Raw genomic sequence first — 14,165 nt, 5'->3', positions numbered from 1 at the left:
TCATATTATTATTGATTTTTTCAATAAAATAAAATTTATTCACTTAAAAATATAACTAAAAACTATATACGAATACCGACAACTTGCTGGTCTAGTGGGATGGGGAAGTAGATTCCTTAAGAAAGGTCAGAGTTTGAACTCTGACGTTTGCAAATGAAACAAATTAGATTGGAAGAGTCGCTCTCACCTCTGTAACACCAATCTAGATTAATCGATCAATAAATCAAATACAATGATTAATTGAAAATAAAACTTACATATGATTGACCAAGTAAATATAAAATTTATTTATTAATTTATTGAGCATGCATGACATATAAATAAAAATATATGCTATCAAAAGCCATGTAATGTGAAAAAGTTAATAATATAGGATTTACTTAATAAACTATTATCAGGCACCTGATGTGAATAAATGATATAAAGCAGCTGATGCTGTAATAATGATCAAATGTGAAAATGAAAAATGGGAGGTCCATTTTTTATTACCCAACTATCAAACCTTCCTGATCCGGCGTAATAATACTTTGCCGACAAATAACCAAAGCTATCTCTCTAACCCAAACTCCACAACTCTCTCCATCGCTATTCAACATTTCATTAACTCAGATACCCTTTCCATGGCCAAAAGATTCATGCCCACGTTATAAAATCTGGGTTTTCACCCAATAAGAATATTTCCATCAAACTCCTTATATTGTATTTAAAAACTAGGCGGTTGGAATATGCCAGCCAAATGTTCGATGATTGCCGCAGCAGACTTTGTCCGCATACAATTACTTGATTGGCGGGTATCTTAAACATGGCAATGTTATGGAGTCACTTGGTTTGGTCAATAGAATGGTTTATTCTAGTGAAAAGCCTGATGGTTTCACATTTTCGATGATTTTAAAGGCTTCTGCTTCTGCTTCTGTTTGTGGGAGTAGTAGGGTGATGTAACCGCGGTTTTTAGGAAGGATGGCCCATGCCCAGATGCTGAAATTGGATGTGGAGCCTGATGAAGTGCTTTCGACAGCGCTGGTTGATTCGTACGTGAAGAGTGGAAAGGTTCAATATGCGAGGACTATTTTTGATATAATGTTGGACAAGAATGTGGTTTGCTCAACTGCGTTGATCACCGGATATATGAACAATGGATCGGTGGAGGAGGCTGAATATGTGTTTAATAGAACAGATGAAAAAGATGTGGTAGTTTCAATGCAGTGATTGAAGGTTACAGTAAATCAGTTGAAACTGCTAAGAAAGGAATCAAGATTTTTGTTGATATGCAACGGTTGAATTTCAGGCCTAATATTTCGACATTTGTGAGTATAATTGGTGTTTGTTCTGTTTTATCAGCAGTTGAGATAGGTCAACAAGTTCAAGGTCAAATAATGAAGACAGAGTTCTTTATGGACATAAAGATTGCGAGAGCACTTGTTGACATGCATGCAAAATGTGGAAGAATTGAGGATGCCCGAAGAGTTTTTGACTACATGCCGGAAAAGAATGTTTTCACATGGACCTCAATGATTGATGGATATGGGAAGAATGGGAACCCCAATGAAGCGCTCAAGCTGTTCTATGTGATGCAAGATTGTTGTGTCAAACCAAATGATGTTACGTTACTTAGCGCCCTCTCTGCTTGTGGACATGCCGGCTTACTTGCCAAAGGCCGTGATCTCTTTGAAAGTATGGAGAGAAGTTACTCAATAAAACCAAAGATGGAGCACAATGCCTGCATGGTTGACCTTCTGGGACGCGCAGGGCGTTTAGATTTGGCACGGGAACTTGTAATGGAGATGCCCGAGAAGCCCAATTCTGATGTTTGGACAGCTTTGCTTAGTTCTTGCAGGCTGCATGGTGATGTACAAATGGCTAGCATCAGGGTTTTAAATAGCGTTCCTCGCCCGCGATAGCGCCCGCGAAATAGCGGTAGCGCTGAGTTCCGATATACCCGCTATATCCGCAATAGCGCCCGCTATGGCCGCAATCGTGGTAAACGCGATATCCCTGGCTAGCATAGCTGCTGACAAACTTTTTAAGGTAAATGCTTAGAGCATGCTAGGGGCATTTGTTGCGTTGTCAAATACTTGGGCGGCTGCTGGAAAATGGGATGGTGTGAGTGAGTTGAGGGAGATGATGAAGGTAAGAGGGATTTTAAAAGATACTGCCTGCAGTTGGGTGGGGAATGATGGTGGTTTATAATGTTCCATCTTCCTAAAGCTATTTCAGGTTTTGTCCCACTGCCATGTAGGTCCTTGATTGCTTGTACTAATCACTAGTGATCTTCAGAAACATGTAACTGAGATTGTAAAACTGCTGCATGGAAATTAAATTCAATCCTTGAGATGGCATCTATCTGGAGACTAGTGGGATATTCTTCTGTCTTTGCTAGGCCGCGTAGTCCAGCCCAAACTGAGGAATGGTAGATGAAGCCCATATTACCAGAAATTAACCCATCGAGTTTTGTTTGAAAGCAAATTTTACAGCAGCCTTAAATCATTTCCTAGGCCTACTCATTTTCGACTTAATTGACCTTTTTACAAGAAGCAAGTGGTTGAATAAGATATAAACTCTGGATTTCAATTTTGTTAAAATTTTCTAATATATTTTTAATTTTATTTTTTCAACATAAAACAATAGATTTAATTAACAAAAACTATGATGAATACTTCAATTCCACTATTATTTATTCAAAAATACCAAGTTTAGACGAAAAGCGTGGTCGGATTAATTATAGTAGTTCCAGTTATTTCAACCCACTAGTTTCTGTTCTGAGCAAGAGAATACTAATTTTTGTTGTCAGCTGAAGAATAACAACAGCTACATATGCGGACAATTCAAGATACGACTGGAAATTTGGCGTTGCTCTTTTTGGTTATAACGTGACCCCGAAGAAACAAAGAGTAGGTTAATCACAGGTTCATATAAAGAGTAGACAAATCAGGTGGAGATTTGGTATTGGTTGGTCATCCTTCCCTTTCAAAAATTGTGGATTGGCATACAGTAAACGGCACATAATTCTGAACTTAATTAGTTAATATATAGCCTTGCTTGTCTTCTTTCTTGTTCTACTTCGTCAAACATTGTTATTGTAACAACCCGGAATAAAATTTAGAGAAAAAAAAATTTAATTAAGTAATTTGGCAAAAATTTGAGGATTAAATCGAAAGTTTTCAAAATTGTAGGCCATTTTAGAAGTTAAAGGAAATTCAGGGACCAAGCCCTGCATTACTCCTTTTAGTGTCGGCAGAAAATTTCATATAAACATATGAATGGTTTTCTGTTTTCAAAACAGAAAACAATTGAGAAATTCTTCCTCACGCACACAACTTTCAAACTCGATTCCGACGCCGTCCGAATTCCGATCGTTGTTTTGAAACCACCGTTGTGTTCATCATCGAGCGAGGAGCAAAACCTTCAAATTAATTGAAGCGAAACGCGGCCAAACGTCGAGAATTTCCAGTCAAAGTAGCGACGGTTTTGTTAGCTCTATCGCCGAGAAAATCTTAAATTCACCGCTGATCGTTGCTCTGTTTACGACACCTCCCGCACCATCGTGTTCCTTGTGCCGTTCCGAGTTCACCGGTGTCAACCTTGTCCGCCGTAGACGGCGGAGCGTGGGGAGGTGGTGCAGTCAAAGATTCGGCCGATTTGAAATCGAGCTCTCCGCCGTTCAAAAATTTGAACCGATCGTTGTAAGTATCTTGAAATCGCTCAAAATAATTTTTAGAAATTTTTCCGGGATTTTTAGGGCCCCGGAGGACGCCTCACGCGCCACACGCGCCGCCGCAGGGCGAGTGGCTTCTGGAAACCGGTTTAACCGGTTTTCAACCGGTTCTGACCGGTTTGACCGGTTTCAACCGGTTCGAACCGGTTTGACCGGTCTGAACCGGTTTGACCGGTCTGACCCGACCCGACCGTTGACCCGACCCGACCGTTGACCCGACCCGACCCGACCGTTGACCCGACCCGACCCGACCGTTGACCGTTGACCGTTGACTTTCTTTGACCAAAACTTAAAATGGCTTTGACCGAGCATTAAACGACCGTTAATATTTTCCGAGTATACCTATCCTGATAGTTTTCGACGTGCCGAATCCGTTTCCGTGGTCCGTTTTGTCAAATTCGAATCCGAAGTTCTCCAAATCTACGGTCAAAGTGGTTGACTTTGACTTTGACCAAGAATTTGAATTTTCGAAAAGTCATACTTTATGTTTTTCGACGCCCTGATTCCGATTCCGTAATCCGTTTGGCCAAATTCAGACTCGAAATACCTCAAATTGATAGTCAAACCCGAAAAATGCGTATATACTTAAGAAGTTTAGCTTTGAACAATTGAATAGGATTGGAGACTGATAAATATTATTGTTTGAAGGTACAAGAGACTCTCCGGATCGTTCGACAGCTCGACCCAGCTCTTCTAGATCAGTTAAACCACGTGTGCCAGTATTCACCCGTTCGAAAATTGTAGCAGAGCGTGGTGAAACCAGCAATCAGTAGATTTGTTATTTGAATCTATTGTCGAGGTGTGTTCCCTACTTGTTATTGAACTGTTTTATTGGTTTTAATACGTGGTACACCAAATTCATTGGCTATTGTTTTATGGATGCACCAATTTAATGTGACAATTTATGGAATATGGCTGCTATCTAATTTTTGTTTTGAAATGGTATATGATTACTATGTTTTTGGATTTATGGAGTTTATGTCACGGTGCAATTGAATTTTGGAATTGAAATACGATGGAATAGCTCTGATCAAGCTAACTGGGCCTAATGTGACTCTTGAGGGCCCCAAGATGTTTCATTAGGTCGGCTTTCCTTTGCTGTGTGCTTAGGGTAAGCTATATGGACTTATTGACTTGGGCTTAAGGATACAAGCTTCAGAGCCTATCCTTAAGTCGGCTTTCTTTTTGCTATGTGCATAAAGTAAGCTATATGGAAAATAATTTTGGGAACTACTGATGGTGTACCAGAAAAGGGTTTAAACTATGATTTTAAAAAAATTAAACTCTTTTACGAATTTGTGAGATTACTGGACTATGATTTGTACCTATTGTGATTTTATGGAAATGTTGGGACACACTGAGCCTAGCTCACCTTTTGAAAATGTTTTCCCCTTTCAGATACTGTTGGGTAGATACCTTGGTTCGAGCACTTGGAGGATCAACATATCTCTTGAAGTAAATCAGATTGTAATGTTTTTATCTGGCAAGTTTACTTTATTTTGGTGACATGGACCTTATTTTAAAATATCGGATTTTATAATGATAACACTTTTGCTACTACTGCTCGGTTTATTGTGATTTTGAATTTGAAGACATGTTATAAATTAAATTATTATTTATTTGTACTATATTTACGAGTTGGATTTTGATAGTATAAATTGTTTATAATTTCATGTTTTTATAATGTGATTTTATATTGATGGAATAACGGTTGCGAAAAATGTCTTTAATAATTATAATGTGATCCACTAGACTTAGTCGAAACGCATAGGCCGGGTCTAGGGGGTTACATTTATTGGTATCAGAGCTTTTGGTTTTTAACCCTCGGACTGTGTATGAGTCCACATTGAAAATACGGTTTTGAAATATTTTACAAAACGAGTTACTAAGGCCATGTCACAAAGTTATTAAGATTTTAACTATGTTTGAGACTCCAAGTGCTTATCTAACCCTAAGTTTTATCTTCTGTAGTAAACTTGAGATCCATCAAAATGAGTGCTAGACGTAGTCGTCGAACTAGCCGTGGACGAGGTCGAGTGGCTAGATTCGCAGATCCGATCGATGAGATACGGGTAGATCCCCCACCTCCGATAGGTGATCATGCTCCTACGACCCCAACGGATCTGCCTCCTGCCGCTGGTATTGGCATGACTACACCGATAATAGGAGCGACCGATATTGAGTTAGAGTCTACCGGAGTTGCTTTGGATGAGAATTTTGGTAGACAATTTCTGCAGTTAATACAGGGAGCAGTCAGAGCTACTGGTGTTGTATCTGAGGTTCCTATTTCGCAGACTTTGATTGCCAATGGAGTTAGAACTTTTGGGGGACAGATAGGTGGAGCTCCTACTGAAGCTGAGGATTGGCTCCAGGATACAGAGAGACGCATGGATCAGTTGGGTTTGGACTCAATTAAGAGATATCAGGGTGCTGTGGCGATGTTAGATGGCAATGCCTACACTTGGTGGGAGTCAGTGACCAGTAGTGTTCCTACCGATCGTTTGACCTGGAATTTCTTTAAGGATCGCTTTCGGAGCCGTTTTCTGGGAGAGCGCTACTTAGCTCAGAGACGACAACAGTTTCAAGACCTGGTTCAGGGAGACATGACTGTTTCTGAATATGAGATCGAGTTCCTGAAATTGCTGAAGTATGGATTCAGTATGGTACCTACGGAGAGAGATCGATGTCGTAAATTTGCCCTTGGACTCAGATACGAGCTGCGTAGGCAAGTTGTAACCCATCAGGATGAGATATTTGATGTGCTGGTGGGCAGAGCCAAAGATGCGGAAGAGGTGGAGTTTTTAGCTTCTGGTAGAGAGCGTGTTGATCAAGATCGATCTAAGAAATTTTCAGGCCCGATGGAGTCATCAGCACAGTCCGGAAAGAGGACTCGTACTTCAGCCCCTCATAGAAGCAATATACGTTTCAGGCCTGCAGCATCCTCACCTTTAGCTGTCAGTCGAGGCGGTTCCTCGTCGTATTATAATGGGCCCCTTTGTGAGTATTGTGGTAAACAACACTCAGGAGAGTGTCGTAAGAAGATGGGTCTTTGCTATCAGTGTGGATCTAGTGGTCATTATCGGAGGGATTGTCCTCAGTTAGTTTCGTTTGAGCAGACCACTACCCAAACTCCTGTGCGTTCGCAGACTACAGTACAGACCCCAATTAGAGATCGTAGTCAAGGAAAGACTCGAGGATCAGCGTCCAGGACAGACAGTAGAGCCCGACCTCAGCAAAATAGAGGGCCAACAGCTTCTGAGGCTAGACAACCAGCTTTGGTTTATGTAACTAGACGTCGTGATGACAGAGATGAGCCTGAGGTTATTGCAGGTACATTTACTATTTATTCTACCCCATACTTTGCATTATTGGACAATGGTTCCACTCACTCCTATGTATCGAGCTCAGTATCTCGAAACCTTTAGATTCCGATCGAGAACACTGAAAATACTGTTACAGTTACAAGTCCAGTAGGACAAGCGGTATTAGTGAATAAAGTATTCCGACGTTGTCCTCTCGAGGTTCAGGGAGAAATTTTTCTCGCTGATCTTATGGAGCTTCCTTTAGAGGAGTTCGATCTAATTCTTGGAATGGATTGGTTGAATAAACACAAGGTAAATCTGGATTGCGAATACAAGCGGGCTACTCTGAAGACTTCAGATGGTCGGACTGTTGTGTTAATTGGTGAACGGCGTGGTTATCTCTCCAACATAGTTTCAGTGATGGAAATTGATCGTATGATCCGGAAGGGATATGAGACCTTCATTGCTTGTATTTTGAACACCAAAGGTGCATTGTCCACGATCGAGAAGATTCGTACAGTTAGCGAGTTTCCTGATGTTTTTCCGGAGGAGTTGCCTGGGTTACCTCCTGATAGAGAGGTAGAGTTCGAGATTGAGACTTATCCAGGATCTTCACCTATTTCTATGGCACCTTATCGTATGGCTCCAAAGGAACTTAAGGAGTTGAAAGTCCAATTGCAAGAATTATTCGATCGAGGATTTATCCGACATAGTACTTCACCATGGGGAGCTCCAGTTCTATTCGTGAAAAAGAAGGATGGGTCGCTAAGATTATGTATTGACTATCGGAAATTGAACAAGATGACGGTCAAGAATAAATACCCATTACCCAGGATTGATGACTTATTTGATCAATTGCGAGGAGCTACTGTATTCTCTAAGATTGATCTTCGTTCGGGGTATTATCAATTGAAAGTTAAAGGATCTGATGTTGCAAAAACGGCCATTCGCACTAGATATGGTCATTATGAATTTTTAGTGATGCATTTTGGTTTGACGAACGCTCCTGCAGCTTTTATGGATTTGATGAATCGGGTGTTCCGACCATATTTGGATCAATTTGTGGTGGTCTTCATTGACGATATTCTGATATACTCTCGTACTGAGGCAGAGCATGACGAGCATTTGAAGATCGTTCTGCGGACTTTGAGAGAGCATCGTCTATATGCCAAACTAAGCAAGTGTGAGTTTTGGCTTCAAGAAGTGTCATTTCTGGGGCATATTATTTCTGCGCGAGGTGTTCAGGTTGATCCCAGCAAGATAGAGGCCATTATGAATTGGAAACGACCTAAGAACGTATCTGAAATCCGCAGTTTCTTGGGCTTGGCTGGTTATTATCGACGTTTTGTTGAGGGCTTCTCGATCATTGCTTCTCCTTTGACAAAGTTGTTAAGGAAGAATGTGCTGTTTGACTGGGGTGAGGCACAACAGGAGAGCTTTGAGAAATTAAAGGCGGTTTTGACTCAAGCACCTGTGTTGATTCAACCGGAGTCCGGAAAGGATTTTACAGTGTATAGTGATGCTTCACATTCAGGACTTGGTTGTGTTTTAATGCAGGAAAGTAAGGTGGTGGCTTATGCATCCCGTCAGCTGTGGCCGCATGAGAGTAACTATCCTACTCATGATTTAGAGTTGGCAGCAGTAATTTTTGCCTTGAAGATTTGGAGACACTATCTTTATGGAGAGAAGTGTTACATTTTCACAGATCATAAGAGCTTAAAGTATCTTCTGACCCAGAAGGAACTTAATTTGAGACAGCGTCGCTGGTTAGAGCTCCTAAAGGATTATGATTGCGTGATTGATTACCACCCTGGTAAAGCTAACATTGTAGCGGATGCTTTGAGTCGAAAGATGGTATCATAGTTGAGGTCGTTAATGGCTAAGATGAATTTATATGACGATGGCACTTTGTTAGCAGAATTGCAAGTTAAGTCGACCTTGGTTGATGAGATCAAAGCTAAGCAGCCCCTTGATAGCTCCTTGCTTTCCATCTTTGAGCAAGTAGAGCAGGGGACAAACACAGATTACGCAATTGATCAGGATGAAGTTTTATGCTTTAAAGGTAGATATTGTGTGCCTGATGATGTTGAGTTGAGGCAGACTATCCTTACCGAGGCTCATAGTAGTCCATATGCTATGCACCCCGGAGGAGATAAGATGTACCGGAATTTGAGAGAGAGGTATTATTGGATTGGTATGAAGAAAGAAATATCTGACTTTGTGGCTAGGTGTTTGACTTGTCAGCAAGTTAAGGCAGAACATCAACATCCATCAGGTTTGTTACAGCCTATCAAGATTCCTGAATGGAAGTGGGAGCGTATTACTATGGATTTTGTTACTGGCTTGCCTATGACTCCTTTGAAAAAAGATTTTGTTTGGGTGATTGTTGACAGACTTACAAAGTCAGCTCACTTCATTCCTGTGCGAGTAAATTATACTTTGGATAAGCTGGCAAGATTGTATATTTCAGAGATTGTCAGATTGCATGGTGTTCCATTGTCTATTATTTCTGATCGAGATCCGAGATTTACTTCGAGATTTTGGAAGGCGTTACATACGGCTTTGGGAACAAGATTGGATTATAGTACATCCTTTCATCCACAAACTGATGGTCAATCTGAGAGAGTAATTCAGATTTTGGAGGATATGTTGCGGGGTTGCGTAATCGATTTTCATGGTAGTTGGGAGAACTTTTTGCCGTTGGCTGAATTTGCTTACAATAACAGTTATCAGACCAGTATTCGTATGGCACCCTATGAAGCACTATATGGGCGTAAATGTCGCACTCCGATCTGTTGGACTGAGTTGCGTGATAGGAAAACGTTGGGACCTGAGTTAGTGCGAGAGACGGAGGACACAATCAGATTAATCCGTGACCGTCTGAAAGAGGCATTTGATAGGCAGAAATCTTATGCAGATCAAAGAAGGAAGGATATACAGTTTGAAGTGGGAGATCGGGTCTTTTTGAAAGTTTCACCCTGGAAGAAAGTATTAAGATTCGGGCGTAAGGGTAAATTGAGTCCAAGATTTATTGGACCATTTCGTATCTTGAAGAGGGTAGGACCTGTTGCATATCAGCTTGAGTTGCCTTCTGAGCTAAGTCGTATTCATGATGTCTTTCATGTATCAATGTTGAGGAGATACCGTCCAGATCCAGGTCACATTATTCAGGTTGAAGAAGTAGAGCTGAGACCTGATTTGCCATATGAAGAGGAGCCCATTCAGATCTTGGAGAGAGATGAACGAGTTCTTCGGAATAGGCGAATTCCAATGGTCAAAGTTCAATGGAGTAATCGAGGCCCCTCAGAAGCTACTTGGGAGACATTGGAGTCAATGGAGGCTCAGTTTCCTCAACTATTCTCATAAGGTAAATTTCGAGGACGAAATTTCTTGTAGAGGGGGAGAATTGTAACAACCCGAAATAAAATTTAGAGAAAAAAAAATTTAATTAAGTAATTTGGCAAAAATTTGAGGATTAAATCGAAAGTTTTCAAAATTGTAGGCCATTTTAGAAGTTAAAGGAAATTCAGGGACCAAGCCCTGCATTACTCCTTTTAGTGTCGGCAGAAAATTTCATATAAACATATGAATGGTTTTCTGTTTTCAAAACAGAAAACAATTGAGAAATTCTTCCTCACGCACACAACTTCCAAACTCGATTCCGACGCCGTCCGAATTCCGATCGTTGTTTTGAAACCACCGTTGTGTTCATCATCGAGCGAGGAGCAAAACCTTCAAATTAATTGAAGCGAAACGCGGCCAAACGTCGGGAATTTCCAGTCAAAGTAGCGACGGTTTTGTTAGCTCTATCGCCGAGAAAATCTTAAATTCACCGCTGATCGTTGCTCTGTTTACGACACCTCCCGCACCATCGTGTTCCTTGTGCCGTTCCGAGTTCACCGGTGTCAACCTTGTCCGCCGTAGACGGCGGCGCGTGGGGAGGTGGTGCAGTCAAAGATTCGGCCGATTTGAAATCGAGCTCTCCGCCGTTCAAAAATTTGAACCGATCGTTGTAAGTATCTTGAAATCGCTCAAAATAATTTTTAGAAATTTTTCCGGGATTTTTAGGGCCCCGGAGGACGCCTCACGCGCCACACGCGCCGCCGCAGGGCGAGTGGCTGCTGGAAACCGGTTTAACCGGTTTTCAACCGGTTCTGACCGGTTTGACCGGTTTCAACCGGTTCGAACCGGTTTGACCGGTCTGAACCGGTTTGACCGGTCTGACCCGACCCGACCGTTGACCCGACCCGACCGTTGACCCGACCCGACCCGACCGTTGACCCGACCCGACCCGACCGTTGACCCGACCCGACCCGACCGTTGACCGTTAACCGTTGACCGTTGACTTTCTTTGACCAAAACTTAAAATGGCTTATGCCGAGCATTAAACGACCGTTAATATTTTCCGAGTATACCTATCATGATAGTTTTTGACGTGCCGAATCCGTTTCCGTGGTCCGTTTTGTCAAATTCGAATCCGAAGGTCTCCAAATCTACGGTCAAAGTGGTTGACTTTGACTTTGACCAAGAATTTGAATTTTCGAAAAGTCATACTTTATGTTTTCGACGCCCTGATTCCGATTCCGTAATCCGTTTGGCCAAATTCAGACTCGAAATACCTCAAATTGATAGTCAAACCCGAAAAATGCGTATATACTTAAGAAGTTTAGCTTTGAACAATTGAATAGGATTGGAGACTGATAAATATTATTGTTTGAAGGTACAAGAGACTCTCCGGATCGTTCGACAGCTCGACCCAGCTCTTCTAGATCAGTTAAACCACGTGTGCCAGTATTCACCCGTTCGAAAATTGTAGCAGAGCGTGGTGAAACCAGCAATCAGTAGATTTGTTATTTGAATCTATTGTCGAGGTGTGTTCCCTACTTGTTATTGAACTGTTTTATTGGTTTTAATACGTGGTACACCGAATTCATTGGCTATTGTTTTATGGATGCACCAATTTAATGTGACAATTTATGGAATATGGCTGCTATCTAATTTTTGTTTTGAAATGGTATATGATTACTATGTTTTTGGATTTATGGAGTTTATGTCACGGTGCAATTGAATTTTGGAATTGAAATACGATGGAATAGCTCTGATCAAGCTAACTGGGCCTAATGTGACTCTTGAGGGCCCCAAGATGTTTCATTAGGTCGGCTTTCCTTTGCTGTGTGCTTAGGGTAAGCTATATGGACTTATTGACTTGGGCTTAAGGATACAAGCTTCAGAGCCTATCCTTAAGTCGGCTTTCTTTTTGCTATGTGCATAAAGTAAGCTATATGGAAAATAATTTTGGGAACTACTGATGGTGTACCAGAAAAGGGTTTAAACTATGATTTTAAAAAAATTAAACTCTTTTACGAATTTGTGAGATTACTAGACTATGATTTGTACCTATTGTGATTTTATGGAAATGTTGGGACACACTGAGCCTAGCTCACCTTTTGAAAATGTTTTCCCCTTTCAGATACTGTTGGGTAGATACCTTGGTTCGAGCACTTGGAGGATCAACATATCTCTTGAAGTAAATCAGATTGTAATGTTTTTATCTGGCAAGTTTACTTTATTTTGGTGACATGGACCTTATTTTAAAATATCGGATTTTATAATGATAACACTTTTGCTACTACTGCTCGGTTTATTGTGATTTTGAATTTGAAGACATGTTATAAATTAAATTATTATTTATTTGTACTATATTTACGAGTTGGATTTTGATAGTATAAATTGTTTATAATTTCATGTTTTTATAATGTGATTTTATATTGATGGAATAACGGTTGCGAAAAATGTCTTTAATAATTATAATGTGATCCACTAGACTTAGTCGAAACGCATAGGCCGGGTCTAGGGGGTTACAGTTATATCAGAAGCAAGAAAACTGCAAAACAAAGTTAGTGTTAGGAAGAAGAAACGAATATGTGTTTCTGCTGTGGCGATGATTGCGAGTGCAGGCCCTTAGGCTTGCTGTTGGGTTTGCCCTTTGCTTTTCTATCGCTCCTCATCTCCATAGTCGGCATAGTTGTCTGGATTGTAGGGTTAGTCTATTCGTCTTCTTCTCTTTTCAGATTTGTTACATTCTTGAATACAAAATCGATTTGATGGGTTGTTTTTATTTTTGTTGTGATGATGGCAGGTTGGTATTGACATGCATCTGCCCGTGTTGCTTGTGCGTGACCATCCTAGTAGAGTTTGCACTTGGTTTGATCAAGGCTCCAGTTCTGGTCATGAAGTGGTTCACCTCTAAGATCCCTTGTTAGAATTTATTTCGGTTTCCATTTCTTCATTATATTTATTCCATTCATTTCAATTTTTATCCTCTCTGATAATGCGTATCTTTATCTGTGTTTATACTTCAAAAGCCATTCCATGAAGATACTCTTCATAACAGAACTCGGAAAGCAAGAATTAATAATTTCAACCAATAAAAACATGACATATGACAGAAGATATTGTCTATGATATATACAAATCCATACATAACATGTTATTAATTGACTTCTAGGTATAGAGTTTTTATGGGTTAACTCTAAATATTCAAATGAGAATTGAGATATGATTTAAATACAAAACTATATTTTTGTTTGATTTTTTTTAAGGAAAAAAGTCTAACAAAAATAAAGAGGTAGCTCTAAAATTAAAAAAGAATTGTTGAAATAGGCGTGATAATTTGAAGCTCAATGAATTGGCATTAATATTCGCAAGGAAAAAGAAAATTACAGCAAAAAAGAGAGACGAGACCATCACACTTTATGTCAAAACCTGTGAGATTAACAATCAGAGGCTGTAGTTTAATCTAAGAAATAATCAGATGAATTTGGTCAAACATTGCACAATATAATGGCTTTTTCCTTGACCGATTAATACACAGCAATGAATAATAAATAAAACATCTTAATATGGATTTGTAAGTCTTTTGAGGGGGATAATGTCCAACGAGCAGCTAGCTTCCCCAGTTGCACATGCTTCTTGCTTCATATTTGTTAATAAATAAATAAATTTAGGGTAAAGTATAGTAATGGTCACTTAACTTTTCTAAAGCTTTTATTTAGGTCCCCCAACTTTTAAAACTTGCAATACAGCCCTCCAACATTTAGTCCGTTTGTAATATGGTCCCCGACTTAACCGACCGTTTGACGCCGTTACAC

General features: G+C 40.3%; 1 protein-coding gene and 1 pseudogene across 1 annotated transcript; both read left to right on the top strand.

Moving 5' to 3' along the window:
* Positions 1–443: 443 nt before the first annotated feature.
* Positions 444–2,227, top strand: LOC120175546 (annotated as a pseudogene).
* Positions 2,228–12,883: 10,656 nt separating this feature from the next.
* LOC120175468 (signaling peptide TAXIMIN 1-like) lies at positions 12,884–13,331 on the top strand. The gene is made up of 2 exons (XM_039182097.1): positions 12,884–13,055; positions 13,154–13,331. Exons 1-2 carry the CDS (start codon positions 12,937–12,939, stop codon positions 13,275–13,277), a joined length of 243 nt encoding a protein of 80 aa, XP_039038028.1. The 5' UTR covers positions 12,884–12,936; the 3' UTR covers positions 13,278–13,331.
* Positions 13,332–14,165: the final 834 nt, after the last annotated feature.

The sequence above is a fragment of the Hibiscus syriacus genome, unplaced genomic scaffold (genome assembly GCF_006381635.1).
Source record: "Hibiscus syriacus cultivar Baekdansim isolate YM2019G1 unplaced genomic scaffold, ASM638163v2 tig00112206_pilon, whole genome shotgun sequence".
NCBI lineage: Eukaryota > Viridiplantae > Streptophyta > Magnoliopsida > Malvales > Malvaceae > Hibiscus > Hibiscus syriacus.
The sequence above is the reverse complement of the archived record's forward strand: the minus strand, read 5'-3'. Positions and strand labels throughout refer to the sequence as shown.

Coding starts and splice junctions, on each gene's coding strand:
- LOC120175468 (XM_039182097.1), top strand. CDS start 12,937: ATGTGTTTCTGCTGTGGCGATGATTGCGAGTGCAGGCCCTTAGGCTTG. Junction 13,056..13,153: donor ATAGTTGTCTGGATTGTAGG/GTTAGTCTATTC, acceptor TGATGATGGCAG/GTTGGTATTGACATGCATCT.